General features: G+C 39.1%; 1 protein-coding gene across 1 annotated transcript; it reads left to right on the forward strand.

Annotated features, from left to right (window-relative positions):
* The first annotated feature begins 1343 nt into the window (after positions 1 to 1343).
* On the forward strand, positions 1344 to 11340 carry klf15 (Kruppel like factor 15). The gene is made up of 3 exons (XM_056733116.1): positions 1344 to 1641; positions 3265 to 4474; positions 8739 to 11340. The coding sequence occupies exons 2-3, from the start codon at positions 3315 to 3317 to the stop codon at positions 8905 to 8907; spliced, it is 1329 nt and encodes a 442-aa protein (XP_056589094.1). The 5' UTR covers positions 1344 to 1641; positions 3265 to 3314; the 3' UTR covers positions 8908 to 11340.
* Positions 11341 to 21440: the final 10100 nt, after the last annotated feature.

Consider the following 21440-nt stretch of genomic DNA (forward strand, 5'->3'; position numbering starts at 1 on the left):
CGAAGGCATCACTGTGTGCATTCAAACTTTTGTGTTTTATTTGTTCACAGTAAAGTCAATTGTGATCAGCTGCCATTAGAGCAAATATTAAAGATCAGATCCAACATTATTAATCAAACTGTGACTTCAGACACTCTTTATACTCTCATTTTTTTCCTGATACACTAATACTCATGTCAGACAAAACTGCTGAGTAAAACAATATAAAAATGTTTGTAAAGCTTATATTACTCTGAAAAAGGAATGAAATACAAGTTACTAATGACATATTCAATAGTGTCATTAGATTACTGTGCACATTACTCTCTCCAAAAAGTATTGAATTACTTATAACTAATTATTTTCTATATTCTACATTAACCTTGATTAGTTAAATGATTAAAGAATAGACATGAAACGACTCTTTATTAATTCAAATAAATAATATAAAGCTACATAAAGTAGTATTATTTACTGATCAAAGTACTACGAATGTGAGAATTATACATTAAAGCACAGATTTTAAAGTAAGACTTTGAATATTGATGTCAGTTCCACTATTGCACAATTGCACACACAAATATTACACCAAGTATTAAGTTTCATTACATTAGGAGTAACTGTAATAAAATTACAGGAAAATGTTGAGTAATCCCTTACTTTACTTTTTCAAGGGAAAACGAATGAACTCCGTAACTAATTACACCGTGTGTTGAGTGAGTAACTCTGAAAAAATAATTAATCACAAGTTACTAATGACATATTCAATAGTGTATATAGATTACTGTACAAATGACTCTCTACTAAAAGATTTGAGTTACTAATTACTTTCTATCCCACGTCAACCTTCATTAGAAGTGATTCAAGGATAGACATGAAACGTCTTATTAAATAAATAAATAAATAAATAACAACTAGATAAATTATTCTTGTTAACCGATCAAAGTATTTGTAAGAAAGATAAATTAAAGCATTAATTTTATAGTTAAACTTATAATTTTTTATGTGATTTCCACTATTGTATGCATTACACAGAATTCAGTTTAATTGCATCAAAACTAGCTGTAATTAAATCCCGTACTTTACCTTTTCAAGGGAAAAGTAATTACATTACAACTAATTACTTAGCAACTGTTTAAAACTGTGTCTACTGGTCGTGTTGGCTTCTTATTGTGAGATATGATGCGTATTATTATGTGAAACCAAAAGAAAACCATTCAGTCATACTGGAATAAGACTCGAAACACACAAACATGAGTTTGTCATGCTTCGTTTTGGTGTTTGTAATGGAAAGCATTCGTTTTTCTTCAGCGTGGAAGTTCAAGTTCGTCTGTTGACGGAGTTATTGTGTAGTTGTTCTGGCTGCAGGTTCAATGACGACAGAAGGAAAGAGACTCGCCTACTTCTACAGCTGCACCAATCCGAGCGTGTCGAGCAGACGAGCCTTCAGATGCCTTCTGCACATCGACTCTTTTATAGCCCACAAGACTGCGATCGTGTGACAGCAGCACAACACCAGCGAGCCTCCGAGAGCATGATCTTCCATCAGAGCCGTGCTGTCTCAAGGGCACATTTATCCACAAATGAAGCATTCGACAGAGAAGAGAAACGGATCGTATTAGAGCTGTAAAGATCGAGGATTAATACGAGTCTTTTAAACGGGTGAGTTTGCACGCGTTTCAATGCTTGAATTAGTTTAATCTCGAGGAGTCGCGCGTGGGGATTTGCGTGCAGACATTTGCGCTGACGCGCTGGAGGGCAGTTCGCGTAATACCTAGTTTTTAGAACAGGTATTTTTGTCATGAACCATGAGTATAATTGTATATTTGATCAGCCTTATGCTACAATTATGTATGGGCGTTAATGGCTGAACTTTAAACGTGCAAAAATAAGCGGACTATTTAAAATGTCACGTGTCGTAAAGTAAAGTTTATAAAGTCGCGTTGTCGCGTGCTTTAAGTTTTAAAAACGGAACTTCTAGTGTGTATTTCACACATAACTTATGAACAATAATAAAAAAGATGATTTTAACGTTCTTTTTAAGCTGTTGCGTTTATTTAAACTGCAACATGAACGCTATTGTATAGTCCCCCTTAGTTAAAAAAAAACATAGGAGGCTGAAAGTGATATTTGAAGTGTCTCGTGGTTTGACAAAGAATGTCTCCCGAGTTTCCAGTGGACACATGCTGGTGTTGACACTCGCGTCAGGGTTATTGCCGGTCATTCGACAGGGGGCGCTAAAGTCAACTCGGCGATCGAGGATCATATGCAGATCTACATTTTCAAATCTGAGTAATAAACCATCACATCTGACCGTCTAATGAGAGATCTAGACTGTAGACTTAAATCTCAAGTATACAATGCAAACTTTTCTCACATATATGAGTCAAATCCACAGATATTTACACAAAGTGAATGACTGTTGAATGTATGAACTGCATTGAAGTCTTGCAAATATTTAATTGGATTCAAATGAATCATTTAAAATGAGTCAATGAATAGTTCATCACCTCTCTATACAGAAGCTCATTCTCCTTTCCTATATCAATGCGCGATGAATTACAATAGTATATATTCGATTCGATATTTTCGCATACGCTTATTATTTCCATTTTTTACTTAATAGGTTTATGTAAAATCTCTGTTGTAGTGGTTGTGTTGGTCACTGGAGTTATGCAAAGAATGTCTTAATGACTTTTGATGTTTTTAAACAAACAATGTTGCTTTCTTTAATGTCTGTAATTGGGCTTTCTCAATAAACCAGAGACAAAAGCATTTATATTTATGCATCAGCTAAACCTTTCAAAAATGCTAAAACACTGAGTTACTGATCATAGTATATTGATTAAACAGAGAGTCGCTTCATGAGCTTTTTTGGCTGGAGTCTTGGTTTCCATTTACCATCTGTTTCCAATCGCACACAGTATTCCAAGACTTGTTTTGAGCTCACAATGCTATCTTGTTTAAATAGCGGTTTAGAAAGACATCCTTACTGTACTTTTAATGTATGCAGCCATTACAGTAAATTGTTCCCAGCGTCAGGCAGAGGTAGTTGTTAGCCTAATGGTTTGCTGCAGGGCCGCTTTCTAAAACTTAGCACCAAACTCTTGTGGATAGAAGAGAGCTACGGTTGTATTCAGCATCATTTAACACTTTAGGAGGAAGCTGATCTCAAGTGAATCATTAGTAGGCGTTGATTACCGTAATGCACTTTAAATATTGTAGAGCATCTGTGACATTTCCTATTTATTGGCAATCCCAAATAATAATATTTCCTTTTTCAAGGACGAAGAAAATCCTGAATCATTCACGCTGCGGACAGGCAGTAGCCAGGAATGGTGGATCACTTGCTGCTTGATGAAGAGACTTTTTTTTCGTACACTTTGCCGCCAACCCACGACCTTTCGGATATGGTGACAGACGACGGCGTGTATCATATGCTTCCGTCTCCATTCTCAGAGGACAACCTGAGCGACTCATCCAGCTCACGTTCCTGCTCCAGCCCCGAGTCTCAGGTCCTTGGCTCCAGTTGTGGGAGCACCTCGAGCGGAGAAAGTCAAGATGGCCTCCTCGACTTCCTCCACTCTCAGTCCACTTTGAGCCAAATCTCCTCGACCACAATGTCTCCCATGGTCCCTCCCGTCCTTCCCATGGGTCTGTCATGGGAGTCGCGACGTGACCGCACCGCCAAAGAGGAGTGCTTTGAGTTTCCAGTTTTCCCAGGAGAACTTGAGGACCACGCAGGGCTGCTGTTTCAGCCCACGCTGGAGGAGATCGAGGAGTTCTTGGAGGAGAATATGGAAGTCGTGGCCTTTAAGGAGGAAACCAGTGAGGGGTTGGTGAACAGTTCTGACAGCCAAGGAGATGCGTCTGAAACATGGGCCCAAACCTTAGACCAAACCGTGCCTGTCTCGAGTGACGTAGTCACAGCCAACGCCGAGCCCAAAAGTGAACAATCCTCACTAGCGACCTCCACAAACCCTCAAAGTGCGCTGAGAAAGGAGGATTCATCTGGGAAGGATGTGGGAATGGAGAGTCCCGGCGTGCCCGTGATTCTACAGCTTCAGCCCGTCCAGGTTAAGCAGGAACTGAACCCCAAAGCCGCCCCGTCAACACCACAACCTGCTTCGGACATCAAAATAACACAGCTCCTCGTGAACATCCAGGGTCAGACATTCGCCCTGGTTCCTCAGATGATCCCCCAAGCCAGCCTTAACAGCTCTTCCTCCAAGTTCGTCCGCATCGCCCCAGTTCCCATCGCTGCCAAACCCATGGGCCTTGGGGAGAACGGAACGGGAGACGGCCAGGGTGCAGGACTCATGGTCGGCGGACACAAATTCCAGAAAAGCTCAGTAGCTGATCTTATAAAAATGCACAAGTGCACTTTTCCTGGCTGTGCCAAGATGTACACCAAGAGCAGCCACCTGAAGGCCCACTTGAGGAGACACACGGGAGAGAAACCGTTTGCTTGCACTTGGCCTGGCTGTGGATGGAGGTGAGTTTTGAGGGTACCACTTATAACCAAGTCAACAGAAATCCACATGAGCAAAAGATCATGTCATATTTATATTCCGTATATAGTCATGATCATGTGTCAATCTATCAATAAAAGTCTCAGTTTGCTGTAATAGCACCATCTCTTTGGCAGAATTACACACATTGCTCTAAATTAAGGGCAGAAATTGCTAAAAAGGAAGATTTACTGTGAGTAGTTTCCGTACGTTGTATTTTAGTTCTTAAGTGGGGATAGATTTACATGACAACAAAAATGACCGAAGATTTTTTTCTCTTTTTGAGGATAAGTTTCTCTCATAGTTTTTTCAAAGGAAATAAATATCAATGCAGTCAGTTTATTTAAAACAAGCAAAACATCTAAATTTTGTTTTATCTTTCCTCATACCTGATTCTAGTTTATTTTTCTTACCCCATTGCAGATTTGTTGCTTGTTTCATATTTAGATTTACTTGATTCTTATATATTTTTTCATAAAAGAAGAACAAATATCTTAGTCCTTGTCATTTAAATGTATCTTTTAGATATCTGTGCTAGAAAACAAGAGAAAAAAGCTTAGTAAGAAATTCAGTTTTGCAGTGTAAGCAAAAATAACATGGATTTTGGATGGGTGAGGCAGGCAAAATATGATAAAGAAATCACTTCCAGTTGTCTGTTATGTTCTTGAAACTTTTGAAAAATGATTTATTTTAATATCTTAAGCAATGTACTAATCTTTTACTCGAGTACAGAATTAAAGCTTTCAGGGTATCTGTGTTTGTATAAAGTTGGCACTTCAAGTTGTAGTCATTGCACAATGCAAAAATTGAGTTTATTAATTGAGTTAGTATGTTTGTCTTGTTTTCCAGTACAAATGTCTACAAATTCTTGAATCAAGATGCATTTTCTTGATGAGCAAACAACCTTGGCAAAGTCTTGTTACCCAATGGGGTAAAATAAATAATCTTGAAAAAGAAAAAGTTAAACCTTAAGATAATTTTTTTTACCCCATTGGCAGATTTATTTCGCTGGTTCTAAGCAAATATTCACAGAAATTTCATATTTTTGTCTTAAAACAAGACTTATTTTCTTGGGAAAATAAGTCTTGTTACAGGAATTTGTAGACCGTTGTACTGGATAACAAGAAAAACATACTAAGTAAGAAAGTCATTTTTTGCAGTGCAAAAACAAGGTAGCAAAAACAATCTTTATCTTGGTTTACAATCCATGAAGAAACTTCATACTCTTATATGGACACCAGCTAAATATTAATATTTGCTTGTTAATGTTATTCCTGGCATTTGAAGTATTGTAAAAGATCAGCCTACATCCTGGATTTGTAGCAAATGACTTTGTAATTCAAAAATATATACTATGTAATGAGTAAATTTAATTCACATTTTGTCTTGTGTTATCTGCAGTTTGGTGATAAGATAAAGTCTTTGAAGAGGCGGACTTTGGCCTGTTCACTGTTTAATTTGTTTACCTTTTGTCTATGTTCAGCTTGGGTCCCTCTGTATAGGGCCTGAATAAAGTGTAAAGTGCACCCGGGCTCATGGTGAGGTCAGGATTGACAGGACAGATAAACCTTGCGATGGTTGTCAATAGCATAGTTGTTGGTAATCATATCGACTTGGTTGTTAGAATTAGTTGAAAGAACTTTGCAGAGTAGGGTGTTGGTTCTCTGCCTTGTGAAAATACAAAAGAAACATAATGAGGGTGTGTTTGGTGTTATGGATCTTGTATTTGGATTGCAACATTCTTCGGTCATCTAAGATATTGTACCAGATTAAGCTTTATTCCCAAATTCAAAGTATTTATCTGAGATAATCCAATGATCCCTTGATTCATTTAGATTCATGTCTGGCTCTCCAAGATTTCCCAATTATTCAAATGGCAAGTCAGCAGTGTGGTGAAAGGCCCGATTGGTGAAATAAGATAAGACTGGATTGGTTGAGAGGTCTGTTTATCAGTGACCTTGGTTAGCCTTGCTTCTGTATAGCAGTTGTGGTTTTTTTAAGTTGCGTTTTCTGCACTAGCGTCTGATTGAGTCGGTAAATGGATGCAGGAAAGGCAACAAAGGAAAAATGCCTCAAATCTGGTAACGGCGATGCTTCGCCAGCATTTTTAGCATTCCATTGGTGCTCCGCAAATAAAATTGTCCAAGTGACACGAATACGCACGAATCCTCACTCGTGCACAGATTGGAAGTTTTCTAAGACATAAAAGCACGATTGAATGGAAAAACACATTATTGGCTTAGCACCAAGATTCCTGGGCAACCTTAAAATATTTTGCGCTCGCGTTCTTTCGCCATTCTCAAGCACAGACAGTCAGAAGGTTCAAACACCAGGAAATGCACCGGCTACTGTATGTACAGTTCTAACCTACTCACAATAAGTTAATGGTGGATAATACCTGGATAGAAAAACACGGCATGCTGTAATTCAACTGACACTGTTGACAGTATCAACATATGCATGTAGCGGAGTAAACCAAAACGCTTTCATGTGACTCATGTTGCATTTTCCATTAGGTTTGAAACCGAAAACACAGTTTTGCAGAGTGAAAAGAATTTAGGAGTTGATGGTATTTTAGTGTAGTTACACTGTAAGGAAAGCAACAATTGCCTATGACCAGTGTGATGTGTGCACACATATCTGTGCCGTTTCGGGTGCGTATGGGAACATGCTGGAACAGCTCAGTTTGTGAGCTCTGACGTCTTTACTAGGACAAGCGCCACGTCCCATCCTACCCCAGAAGGCAACAATTACCCCTCTACTATCCAATCCCTACATACTGTACTTGAATGCCAGCTTTACTCACATACCAACACATTAACTGATGTGGTATTTCAGAATGTCAAATACTTTGAGTTAATACTCCAAAGGTGGGTTATTCGTACCATAATATTTAAACTGTAGTGCTTGGATTCTTATGGTGGCGTCCTTTCTTTTGAGTTTGAGATTTGTTAGTCGTGTTGTTGCCATAGGGGCTTTATTTTTGGATCCAACTTAAAGCTTAGATATTACCATTAGCGTTGCAACAATTGCATACGTTTCTTGTCTTAGCTTGTTGGTAAACTGTAAGAAAAGCCAAGCGGGAGAGAGACTGGTTTTTATGGCTTTGCAAACACTCTACACATGTTTCTGGAACATTGGAAACAGATACCACGGTTTCATACTGTGGCCTAAGGGTTGAGGCGGCACTTGATCTCCTGCTTTTCTCCTTTTAAACAAAAGTGCATGCATCCACAGTTATTAATACGTAATGTGTGTATCGCTGGTATTGAAAAGATGACAGTTATTTTTATTCCAGACACGTAATTATTCCAGATTTTGCAAAAGTCTCCATTACACTGGTCCGTGCCGGGTTATATGGCTTAACTTTCTGACTCGGAGGAAGTTGTCAATTGAATTAAAAAAAATGCTTCTATATTTTTCTAAGAAAAATATCCATCCATTCCGGTTTTTGGTTGAACTTTCTAAGCGGGATGGTTGCTCACAGAAAACATTAGCAATTGTCAACGTGGTGTAAATCTTCTCAGTTAAATCGAGCACCGGGTTAAGCCCCGAGTTAAATATAGTTGCTCATTAGATGTGCTCCAAGCTCCATTTGGTGTTGGGTAGAGAAGACACTGAACGATTGTTTGACATGTTTAATTGACATTGCATGCTCACTTTGTCAGCCTATGAGACTCAAAGGCCGCGAAAGAGATTTCTCTCCATGCTTTAATGGTTTTTCGGTTACTCAGTAACTTAAGCAAGATTTTCATTCTTTGCTTCGATTACACAAATAGGATTTACAAGCTATGATTGCTGTTTCAAAAGCGCAGTAGGATTGAATATTGTGAATGGACAAATGTACGCGTTTCTGATCTGTGTGGCTTATTATCGTGTATTCAATCCAGTTAAATGTGATATATTCAAGGAAGAAAAATGTTGTACATGATTTGACTTTTCTTCAGGAAAAAAGTAGTCATTCATTTTTCTTTAGCTGGAAAAAATGGGATAAGTGTGTACAATAAGGCCAAGAATTGTATTTTTTTTGTCATTGTATTTCAAATTGAGTGTAAATGAAGCATTTAGACCCTATTCCATATTTAACCACATCCATAAATCAAAAAGCCAGGAACAGAAGTCAAGCCAGTGTTATTTCTATAATTCACGTTGTTCCAACAAAAGTAGTTCCCTTATGCTCGACTGAGCAAGCCCAAAACTGAACTGGGCCACTATATTATCATTAATATCTCTGCATTCCTGTTACAGATTCTCCCGGTCGGACGAGCTGTCGCGACACCGCCGGTCTCACTCTGGAGTTAAGCCCTACCAGTGTCCCGTGTGCGAGAAGAAATTCGCCCGCAGCGATCACCTGTCCAAACACATCAAAGTCCATCGCTTTCCACGAAGCAACAGGACAACGCGAACTACACACTGACCCCACACAACCCCCCACCACGGAGAGAGAGAGATAGAACAAGAGAGAGAGACCCATTCATTTGTGGTACTGTGATAATTTATTAAGTGAGGCTCATACGAACTGAAGAAGAGTTTGTACTCAAAACTGTTACTTGACTCGTCGGCCTCACAGATTGAGCTTTGTAGATTGTATTTTTGTAGCGTCCGTGAACGTTTTCTTACGAGAACAAATTTTGCAACGTTCAGAGTATGTTTTTGTACTTGGAGGTATGAACTGTTGATGCATTTGCCAATCATCAAGATTCCTCGTGTCGCCGTTTTTCCCCCAACGTAACAAGTGTTTAGCTCCTCTAAACAAAAACAAGAAAACCTCGGGTTCATTCGAACTACTGATCATTGGTAGGATTGTGCCAATATAAGCTATGGGCAAACGTAAAGAGGCTTTTTATGTTGACTTTCTGTTGTGTGCTTGCAAGCTGTGAAACGCCTCTCGGTGAGACCATAGAGCGAACCAACGAAAGTCAAAACACGCACATTTGTTGTATGTCAACTGGCTTTCTGATCAGTATTGAAATTATTGGAAATATTTCAGTTGTTCTCCTTTTTGCTTTTTCATTATATTGGTTGCGTCATCAAAGACTTCTAAGAACAAGATACCTTCCGGGCCTTCGTGTTATCTAGATGTTTGCAGCTGGGGCCAAGATATTTTAACAGCATGGCAAAACACACTTCCTTTTTGTATCGCGACCTGAAAGATGACATGATCTAAATCAGTTGCTGTTGATATCAAAGCTAGGTCAATCTTCACCCTTGTTCAATCAAGTACCGAATAACTCTCAATTCTTACCTGCCTGGAAAAATCTTTACCCCCCCGGACTACTTCACCATCTGCCAAGTCACCCCGGTGACGGAAAGTGGAATTGCAAGGTGCTAACCGACCTCAGCCGCAAGCTTCCACATACATTAGGGGACGCATACAGGTCAAATCCTCACGCTTGGGAAATGTAGTCTGGGCTCCATCTGGAGTTTAATGGGGACGTTCTTCATGGGAACTGTAGTCATGGACACAGCTTGAGTGCTGATATGGCATGTTGACCACATGTTTGCTACAGGAATGCATGTAGTTACTAGTTGGGTGCCGATAACTAGCGCTAATATTTAACGAAAGGTCTTATTACGTGTTGTATAAGGATTTTACATCCTTGAATATGCAACTGGTCTATGCAGTCTGTTTTGCCAAAACAATAGCCGAAATGGAAGCATCTACAAAGTTACCCAGAGTGCCTCAGGTGATTCTTTGATTTAAATTTGCTCTTTGTACAGGCACATACAGATGCATCCACATATATAAAACGCAGTATATATGGTTCCTGTACAACAGGAACTATATGGGTTTCTGACTGCAGTTTATAATTATGGTGACATGGTAATCGTTGTGGTCGGGAAATTTGATCTTGGATCAGATTTTGCAGAGTTGGAAGAGATTAGAAGCATTCAGTCCTCTCGCAGCTCAGCACAGGACCAGGACGGGTTCCAATCCCTTTAAATGAAATATAGTGTCCAACACATTTCTCCACATGTTTGCTATAAAAGTGGATGTTTTATTGCTGTTTGTGCCTGTTTGACCTCAATACATACAGGACCTTATAGGGATAGTTTAGCCTAAAATGAAAGTCTTTTATCCTTTATTCACTGTCATGTCATTCCAAACCTTTATGACTTTTTTCTTCTGCCAAACACAAAAGAAGAGATTTTCATCAACGCTGGTAAACAAACAACATTGGACCACTTTGACCTCCATCGTGTAGGCACTTCTCAAAATATCTTCTTTGTGTTCCACATTTCGAAAGTCATATATAGGTTGGATATGACATGGGGGCGAATAAATGATGACAAAGTATTTTTTGGCGAAGTGTCCTTTTAAGTACGTATGAAATCTCATAGTTTGTTTTCCCTGTTTTTAAACGTGCGCTTAATTCATCTCACATGAGAAACAACAGATGATTGATTTCATAGTTCATAGCCCCACCAATCCAAATCACGTTACACATCCATGTTGATTATTATGCCGATGGCCTGTGCGGTCAATGCGCCCCGTTCAGGATCACGACACGTACAGACTAACACACGGACAGGAAGGCGGAGGCTGCGTAACGATGCATTCCTTACTGTCGACAGGAACTTCTCGTGAAACAGGTGCTTATGGCCACTGAATGTATGTATATTGTATGAACAGACTTTGTACAAAATGATGGATCAGAGTGTCCTGGATATTCTTTTACTGACGTATCTTGCGTCTTTGATTGTATAAATGTCCCCTGTAAAATGTAAACCAATGTACATAAAAACAATTCAATATATATATATATATAAATATATATATATAAATATTATATATTTTCTTGATATTCATCAGATGCATTTACAAATAAAGTGAAAATAAGAACTTGGAGCTGTTTTGAAGCTGTATCTTGTTCTTGTTTTGTTTACATTTACAATTTTTGAACAGGTCCTGATAGATTATATGAAACACACCCTTCACTAGTGTTTTAAAACCAACACTCCTGTTGAAAAAAACAGCATATGCTGGTTTGGTATGTTTTGATGCTAGTTTGTGCTAGATTAAGCTGGTCATGTGCTGGTCCATAGCTGATTTAAGATGGTCAAACCAGCATCAAAACATACCTAACACAGCATATGCTGTTTGAGTCAGTGAGTTGTTGTGTTTAAACACAGTTTTTCAGTTAGTTTTCTCTTCCAGGTAAACCACTATCATGGCGGAGCCACCGGTTTAGTTTTAGTTTAACTATTAGTATGTTTCTAGCTTAAACTAAAACAATGCACACATGTGTGTTTGGCATTCACTCTTATCTTTGCATAAAGGTATATTTTTCTCTCATACGCTGAGGTTCATCAGCGTTGGCATCATGGGATAGAAAAGTGTCCATCTGATCCACACTCATCAATCTCAGCGGAAGTAGTAGACCATCCGGGTATCTCTTGCCTACTGTTTTGTGCATATTGAGGTTTCACACTACTCGTGACTCATACTCTTTTTGCCTACTATATAGTATGAAAGTGGACGATTTCAGACGCAGCGCGTGTCTACACCGGACTCGATGCGACGGGGCAACTGCTTAATGGGTTGCAGACAAAATTTAAAACTAGAATGTGTTCTAATGCGTTTCTAATGTCGCGTCTGGTGTAGACACAGTGTAAAAGTGATAGTTAACACAAAAACTTAGACTTATATTGGATTTGTGTCCGTGCACTAGAAATGAATGATACCCGCCATTGTTTGGCTACCAAAATTCTTCAAAATATCTTCTTTTGTGTTCTGCAGAAGAGAGAAAGTCAGGTTTGAAATGACATGAGGGTGAGTAAATAAACAATGTGAGAATTTTCTTTGGGTGAACTGTCACTTTAAGAGCCACAATGCTCACAAACTCTCTCTTTCTCTGTCGCCCCACACACAGAATAAACAAGATTAAATATGATATATATCTCTTTTACAAAAGATAGTGTGATAATACTTAATTTTCGCCAGTATAAACAGCCCTAGTATACTTAGAAAGATGATTATTCATGACATAATAATATTATTGTATATTGCGTTTTACTTTCAGGGTCTGTCTAATGTCGGCGGGGTAATGACTCATTTAGCTTTGCATCTTCTTACATTTAATCTTAACTTAAATGTTCAATTCAACAAATGTGACACCCCCCCACTAACCCCTGTTACTGAACAACAGCACTTTATTTATTATTTATTTATTTATTATTAAATATTGATACTTTTTAAATCGGAAATAAATATGTATATTTATTGTAAGACATCTGTCTCACGCAGCACAAGATACTCATATTGTTTATGCTGAGTCACTCTGCATAAGGGACGATTGAGCATCATGCTCATTAAGAAAACTGCTATGTAATGCCGTGATGTTCATAGCTGACAGCTCCAATTCATGCTCCTTTCACAGACCCCCGGACCACATGTGGATCTCCTAAAGATGAGCGGGAGGGAGGGGCCTTGAGGAAAAGAATGTGGTGAAACGATGATATTTTTTACGGCCATCTGTTGGATAGCCTCCCTGATGCATGTCAATCCTCAGTCCACTGCCAACATCTCTAGACGTTAGCTAACGTTTTGTGAAGATTCTGGAATTGGTTACTGAGAACCAAATCTTTTGCTTTTTCTAGTTTTACAGCTGGAGGGCCTTTGAGCACTGTGGCAAATCCTGATGTGTTGCCATGTTTGGGAATTGATGTAATTCTGAGCGTGTTGCTTTTTGATTGACGTGCCATCTTCTCTGTTTTTAGGAATGAATAATAAAGTCCGCGTTCATTCATATTTGACTTTTATTTCGGTCCGTTTTTACTGCGAGTTATGTTCCTCGAGCGATTTGATTTACAACCTTTCCTGGAAAGCAGCCTGTTTAATGGATTTGTTATATGATTTCATTTCGGTTTCAAGCTGTTAATCAGTCTTCCGGTGGTGGTTACAACACTATATTTTCTCCTGGTCTTGTGCACATGCAGTGGTCCTCCAGCTATTTGACAGATTTATTTTAGGAGCATTCACGATGGTTGGGAAGAGTAGATCCATCTGCCATACCGCTGAGGTCACCTCCGGGCGAACACTTGACAGTGCCGTGACTTATTCCTTTAATCATTACAAACTACCGTTTACTCATTTTTCAGGATGATTTTTTCGATTTGATGTCAAACAGTGTTGAACTTTTGTGCAACAGGGTTAAACATTTCAAAGCAAAACTTCTCACTGTTACGAAGGTGTTGGCTTCCTCTCCTTAACACTCCACAATACGACTCTTTTATAAATAGTAGATTCGTATTTTTGTCGGTCTATCTGTCTTCAGTGTCGGGGTGGATGTGTTGTCCAGAAGAATGGTAATAGATCAGAGCAAGCCATTTTTAATTCTCATTCGGACAGTTTGACAAACATGTGCGAGATGATTTATGAAGGTTGCCTCAGATATGGCCTTGCTTGTGTTCCACGTGCACATGCTTCCGTTATAGCTCGCAGCTTTGCGGTAAACATTTCTTCTACTTCTGACCGCAACATTACCATCAAATTCATCTCGGGTAATACAACACAGATTTAGACTTTGTTGCTGTGGTCAGTTACCGTAAAGCTAGGTCAGATTTCACGAAGGAGGGGTCAGAGGGTTCGATTAAAATGCGCACACGCTTGATCTCTTCTTCTGTATCTCAGTCTACAAACATATTGAAGGAAGAGACGTTGGCACCTCCGTTTGCAACCCGAGACGTGTTATTTTCTTTCGCAAATAAAACTGTCTATCCATGTAAATGATGGTTAGTCTGAGAGACGATTCGAATGAAGCTTTGCTTGACTTCTGGATTGTAATCTCTTACACAGAACAAAACTGACTGCAGGGAATGAAAGCGTTTGGGCTTTGAAAATGTAGTCAGGGTTCAAACCTTGGCAACCGGTCCTCTCCCTGGCGAGTACAAGCTTGATAACAAAAGTGCATTTGTTAGCTGCAAAGCCCTTTTTAGCCTTCGCAGTTCAAAGAAAAGGCCATAGATTGTGGAATAGAAGAGGACAGCAACACAATACAAGATGTCAGCCAGCATGGGAAAACTCTGTCCGGTGTCCTACATTGCTGCTTTATGTATGAAGTCTACACATTTGTGTGATTGAATATTTGTTTCCGACAAATGCTGCGTACGGCGTTACTGTATGTACTGCACTGAATAAACATTAGTTTTTGCACTCTGAATGAATAACTCACTCATAAACCCTCTGTTCCACTTAGATACAGATTAAGAAATATATTACCAGCTGACTGAGGTTGGCATAGGAAGGGGTCATCGTTAAAAAATATGGTGTTACAAGAGTGAAGAGGAGGGCAAACACACACTTTACTCTGCTGAAGGTTATTGGCTCCCAGCCTGTGTGTGTGTGTGTGTGTGTGTCGGAGAGAGAGGGAGAGAGAGAGAGAGAGAGGGAGAGAGAGGGAGAGGAAGAAAGAGGGAGAGAGCAAGAGAGGTAGAGAGAGAGAGAGAGAGAGAGAGAGAGAGAGAGAGAGGAATTGAGGGCGAGAGAGGGAGAGGGATTGAGAGAACGGGACAGAGAGAGAGAGAGAGAGACACAGAGAGAGAGAGAGACAGGGATAGAGGGGGGAGAGAGGGATAGAGGGGGGAGAGGGTTTGAGAGAGAGAGAGGGAGCGAGAGATGGAGCGATAGAACAGGAGAGAGAGAGGGAGGGAGCGAGAGAGGGAGCGAGAGAACGGGAGAGAGAGAGAGAGAGAGAGAGAGTGATTGGATAAGGTTGCCGTTTGTTGTGCAAAATCCCTCATCAGAAAATGGTTTTGAGGCTGTTTAATATTGCATAATACCTCATGTCACACAGCTGTGCAGAAATGACATCGCTGTGAAGTGCATTGTAATCCGTCTGGCATGTTATATATCAAAATGTGTGTTGTTTTTGACACACAAAGATGTGTCATATCTGACTTTGCTTTTTTAAGAAAGCTTGACACCTTAAAAACAAAACAGATTTCAAAACCTACTGACCTCCTGTTGAACTTTGGAGTTCAGAATATCACTACAACATTTGCTTAGTCTTTAGGAGCACACGCGCATATCTATGAAGTGTGCCGACACCGGTCTCAGTGTGCTTTCATAGATTTAACTGAGTTCTCGAAAAGTAATATGAGAATCAAACATTTGCTAGAGAGATGCTTGCTGCATGTGCTTTATTTCCCAGATTTATATTGTTTTAGATTCAGGGCCAAGATTTTGGCAGAATTGGAATGGAGACGCAACACATTTATTTAATGTGCAAAAGTAAATACAAATGCCTTAAAAATCTAAAGTTTAAATTTTTACTGTGTTGTGATGAACCCAGAGAAAGATATTTGGGAACGATAGCAACCAAACCATTCTTGGCCACCATTGACTACCATAGTAGGAAAAAAAAGTTCCCCAGAACTGTTTGATTTTTTACATTCTTCAAAATATCTTCTTTCATGTTCAACAGAAAAAAGACATTTATGAAGCAATTTTTCTAAACGGTAGTAAGTGGTGTCCAATAATTGTTTGGTTACTGACATTTTTCCAAATATCTTTCCATAAGAACAAAGACATTTCTACAGATTTGGACCAAGTCGAGGGTGAGTAAATGATGACAGAATATTTATTTGTGCATGAACTGTTTCATTAAGAGTGTACAAAACAATGAACTCTTCTCCCTCTTGTTATGTAAATCCAATTGTTCTTCTATCCAAACAATTCATAATTATAGTTAGTTGCATTTTAGTATTTAAACTCGACATTGTTTTTCCTGGTTCATCTATGTATTAAGACGTATTTGTCCCTGTCAAAAATATCAGTTCTGATCTTGAGTTCAAACAAGAAAAACTCTGACGCTTACTGACGCATCTCTGTTCAGTTTGACCAGACACAACTATCATGCTATCCTCTGTGTTATTGATCGTGTGTTTACAGTGACGCTAAAGGCTCAGATTCAATCAATATTTGTCTCTGTGAACCTTCAGTGTTCAGGTAACAGTGACGTGAGTGATTTCTAAACAGTCATCTCGCTGGCAGATAAACGGTCCAGAGGGACAATTGATGAAGAACATGATCATGACACAATTCAAAGATTTTTTCACGCTGCATTACATAAGGACACGCTGAAAGTCTTCCACCATGTGTAGTTTAAATCTGCTCTGTACTTACTCTTTTGAATTTGTTAATGTTTCTAATTTTGTAATGTTTAAATTATAAAGTAATGTGTGTAATTTTTAAGATGACATTTTACATTTATTCATTTAGCAGATGCTTTTATCCGAAGCTTTCAAAGCACTTGAGCTAAATACAACACTGTAGTTTACCAGGACATGTTTATAAAGACTCTCGCTTGGGAAAGAGAAAAACGATGAAGTCATTTTTGCTGTAAAAATCATCACCAAAGTGAACTGCAAAAATGATTTCAACCAGGTTTTCTCATCTACCATTGGTCAGATTAAAAGAGGGTCTCGTCCCAAACTCATGCCGTTGGTTTCGTAGGCATTGTTGAGCTATTCCGAATGCCATGACAAACTGAACTGTGTTTTGAGAGCTCTAAATAGCCAATGTGTTTACTTCTAACATACAGATGACTTTCTTACTGTTGTCTCTACACATTAACTAGAACAGAAGCTAATACACCAGTGGAAAAAAATAAGAGAACATAAAAAAAAAAAAAATCCGAATTGACTATTTATAAGTATGTGTTTAGGTAAAACGATCATGTTTGTTTTATTCTTTGAACTACTAACAATATTTCTACCAAATTTCAAATAAAACTATTGTGTCAAACTGGAGAAACAGGTTAAAATATCTGAAAAGTTTTTTGGGTTTGTCTTATGTGGTAATTTGGATTTTTATCACCGTTTTCATGCGTCACTTGAGGTTTGCTTTGTTGAACAGCAATCTAGAATTGATCATTAAATGAAGATTTGGAATGGTCTCTCATTTTTTTCTGCGGCTGTATTTAAACATATACATGTTATATATTTATCCTATAGGAAAAAATGACTCAATCTAACTCAAAAATTTAAAACAAATATGAGTTTTTCATATAAAGTCGCTAGGCTTTTGCTCTAAAAACAACTACACATACAGTACATTCTCTTGGTGGTGTATCACCGCATGAACCCGGTCTATGTGTCCATGACGTCACTTCACAGGTGCTGTGATTTATGATGTCAGTATTTTTTGACCCATTTAATGCATCTATAACTTAAGCAAGGTGGCTTCGGGGAAATTCATGAGGGTTAAATTGAGGTGGAACGGCAGTTTAGGAATGGACTTTTTCGAGTTGTCGGGGCAAAACTGACACCCAACAGAGATCACCTGCTGCTCTTAAGTTTGTTTTTTGATGTTTATCTATTTGTCTAAAGATTTTTTCGATTTCAGTGAATTCTATACAGGGGTATTTCATACACTAACATTACTGTTTCCCAAAAAATCCCAGAGCTTCTTAAGACCCAATAACCTTGGCAACCACCCTAGTAAGAATCATGGCAGGTTTTGCGCAGGCAAGCACGAATGTAGTTTTTATGTGCCACTGCTTGTGCAGTTAGGAGCGTAAAAACCTCAAACAGGCTGGTTATCAAAGGTCATTGTGACCCAGGGCCTGATCAGCCAAAAAACACTTGACAAAACTCAATAAATAGCTGTAAACTTTTTGTAAATCTGTAGAAGCAATCAAACGATACTTCAACTAAAAAACCCCTCACCCCTAAATAAAAGAAAAGCCAATATCAGCACGCATTCGTAAAGAATATTCCCTATGGACCAACTACTGATCACATAATAAGATCTCCCTACACAGAGACACAATTCAGAGAGAAACAGAGCGATCGTGCCAATATGCCTACGGAGAATTACTCAGTGTTGTGTAACATTACACAATGGGCTCTCTTCTACCATCTAAACTTTGAATAAAGTTTTTTCAGGTTTTTGATTGAGGTGGAACAAGGCTCACGCGTCCAATGAAAGCCGTGCTCATTTTGCTTCGCACAGGATTTTGTGAATGCCAGTTTTTGGCTGATCTTGTAAAAGCCGCCCACAGCTGTACGTCTTAATAGATCTGTGCTGAACGGTGTGACGTGTTCACATTTGCTGAAATTGGATTGAACAGGCCGCATGATCATTGCTGAGTCATATTTTCAGGTCCAAATCAGAGATGTTGCAGTTTTTATTCCGTCCAGTGGCCTTTTGTTTGGCACTTTTGTAATGTAAATGTACAACAAAAAATTTACTAGGTTTATCATATCAATGAGGACTTTGTTTGTAAGCACCCTATACAGTCAAAAGCACTTCAAAATATTTCTTGAACATTTCATTTCAAAACCATTGGCATTACTAGGGTGTTGGTGCTCCATAACAGTTTCCAGTCTCTGGGAGGCCTTTCCATTATGTTGGAACAGGACTTTGGGGATTTGGACCCATTCAGGCACTAGAGCATCAGCATCAGGTACTGATGTTGGGCAATGGGGGTCTGGCTCACAGTCAGTGTTCCGATTCATCCCAAAGATGCTAAACTGGACTCAGTTAACCATTTCTTTACTTTGTGTCCAGGGGCGCTGGTATGCTGAAACACATTTTCCCATAAATTATCCCTGCGTTGGAAATCAGCTACTCTCATTCTATGAAAAAATGCTCAGGTTTAATAAATGCTATGTTCAAAACCTCAGTATTCAAAAAAACATAACACCTGGCATAATACTCATCAATTGGACACTATTCGATTATAGGAAGTTACGGGAGATGAGAAGTCCACACATTAAAATGTTAATAAATTAATTACCTATAAGTGATATATAAATGTATTTATTGTATTGTATTTTCATGGCTGTTGTTAGTACGTCATGGGTAAGCGAATGTACAGGTCATGTGATAGTAAAAACATACTAAATGTTGTATGTCCACATTGTATTCATACTGCAGCCATGCATACATAATGTTCTGATGTAATGTTAGATTTGTTTTTTCTAATTTGTGGATGTAGCTTGAAACATATAGCTTGTATATCCATGTAGTACCATTTGCATCTAATGTATGTGCAGCAGTGTAAAAAAGTCATTGGATACACGTTCCCTATGGAGGCTACACGTGAGTCGAATGTAACTGAGCTGGCTGAGAAAACGTGTAAGCAATCGAGCATAGGCCCCTATCATAGACCCAGCGCCAGGCAGGACACAAAAAAATACACCGAAAAAGACCGATCAACATATCCTGCGGAGTACCAGAGTAACCATGTAGTAATTATTTACACCAGAAGGGGGGGCTGTAAGCCACACTTCTAACTTGGTCACGAGGCGATTAGCGATGAAGATGAACTAGGAGACACGAGAAAGTGTTATTATCAAATATCAAAAGACTAGAGTCAAAGTTATCGCATTCAAAATGCACACGCGAAGAAAGAGTGGGTGTCTATTCCCGCTGTAGTTTTGTTGCTGCTTCCGCCATGTCGTGGAGACGCTGTGTTTCATTACAACTTCTAAATTGGGTCTTTCAAATGAGGACACAATTAGAAATAAGTGATTACGTTTTATTTACAACACTGTTCCAAAACAGCACAACTGCAAAATCTGAGTGTGTGCAAAGGCTGTTTATAAAAAGTGGGGCAAATCCAACTTTGTAAGCACAATCTGCTTAACTGGTTAACTAACAGCCTGTAAGTATGTTTTCATTATTAAAGAATTTGCAACTGACTATTAAAACGTTAGATGTTTGTCGGTCCTACGATCACAAACTCAGAAATAGTTTTATATTTACGAGGCTGAATCCATGGGGAGCTGGACCCCTGCAGCGTGAAGTCCTTATATTCAGTAACTATGTCCCTGCTGGCTGTAACAAAAGTCTGATTAATCCCGAATTCGTGTTTTGTCCATTATGCACATACACATTGTTTGCCAACAAAACACAGACTTATGACTTAGTTTCACTTACCGCGTGCAGTTCATGTTCGCATCTTTTAGCAATGGAACCGTGCCATCTATCAGTTTCAAACCATCTCCAATTCCAGCGTTACATCCACCGTTATTATAACATCCATCAATGAAATGCTGTGAACAAACAGTCACACCTAAACTTTACTATCACAAGAGTAACAAGGAGCACAGCGCAGCCCATCTTAACGCAGGTCAGATAATCTTGATGGTAAACGGGTCTCGCCTGCATTTGGCTCGTGGGCGGGTTCTTTCGTTCGCCTTCCATGCTTTTTAACAAGTTCACCATGTTAAGCATGAGAAGCCAGCACGTACAACAGTGTAAAGAAGCCAGAATGTATGACATAGCATGAGACCGGATCTTTAACAGCAAACCGCGTAAACACAAATGTTTTAAACCAAATACACACAATAATGTTCGTTTTAGTCATCCAATATGACCCCTTTAAAGTATGATTTGTCTTGCACAAAATTTTGAACTTTACCATTAAGTTCCATCGTTACAACACACATTCCCTTGCATATGGCTCTCACTAATCATTGGTGTTTCGAGTCAGATCCGTGGGCGTGGCTTGTTGGTTTTGACTAAATCTATGGTGTTTCATGTTTTACGAAACATTTACCCTAACCCACACCCTAACCTTACTCTTATCATCTAAACTACCTATGATTGTTAAAATTGACAAAAAACACGTTTGGGTGATGACGTCAGACACGAAACACCAGGGATTTAGCCCCACGCATACTTTGGTGAAAGAGATCTCTCTGCTGCCCCCAACAGCCATGGAGTATCTTTGGCATTTCCATTATGTTAGTTCAGGGGTGTCCAATGTCGGTCCTGGAGGGCCACAGTCCTGCAGAGTTTATCTCCAACTTGACTCAACACACCTGTTTGGAAGTTTCTAGTCTGCTTTCTGAGACCTTGATTAGCTGTTCAGGTGTTTGATTAGGGTTGAAGCTAAACTTTCCAGGACACAGGACCTCCAGGACTGACTTTGGACACCCCTGTGTTAGTTCCTTCCCAGCATGCAGCACAAGTTGACCTTGGAGTCTGCAGTAAGT

The sequence above is a fragment of the Triplophysa dalaica genome, chromosome 20, assembly GCF_015846415.1.
Source record: "Triplophysa dalaica isolate WHDGS20190420 chromosome 20, ASM1584641v1, whole genome shotgun sequence".
NCBI lineage: Eukaryota > Metazoa > Chordata > Actinopteri > Cypriniformes > Nemacheilidae > Triplophysa > Triplophysa dalaica.

Bases quoted from the DNA above. Each gene is read 5' to 3' on its own strand.
- klf15 (XM_056733116.1), top strand. From the start codon at position 3,315: ATGGTGGATCACTTGCTGCTTGATGAAGAGACTTTTTTTTCGTACACT. The intron at 4,475-8,738 runs GTGAGTTTTGAG...TTCCTGTTACAG, and splicing joins TGGCCTGGCTGTGGATGGAG to ATTCTCCCGGTCGGACGAGC.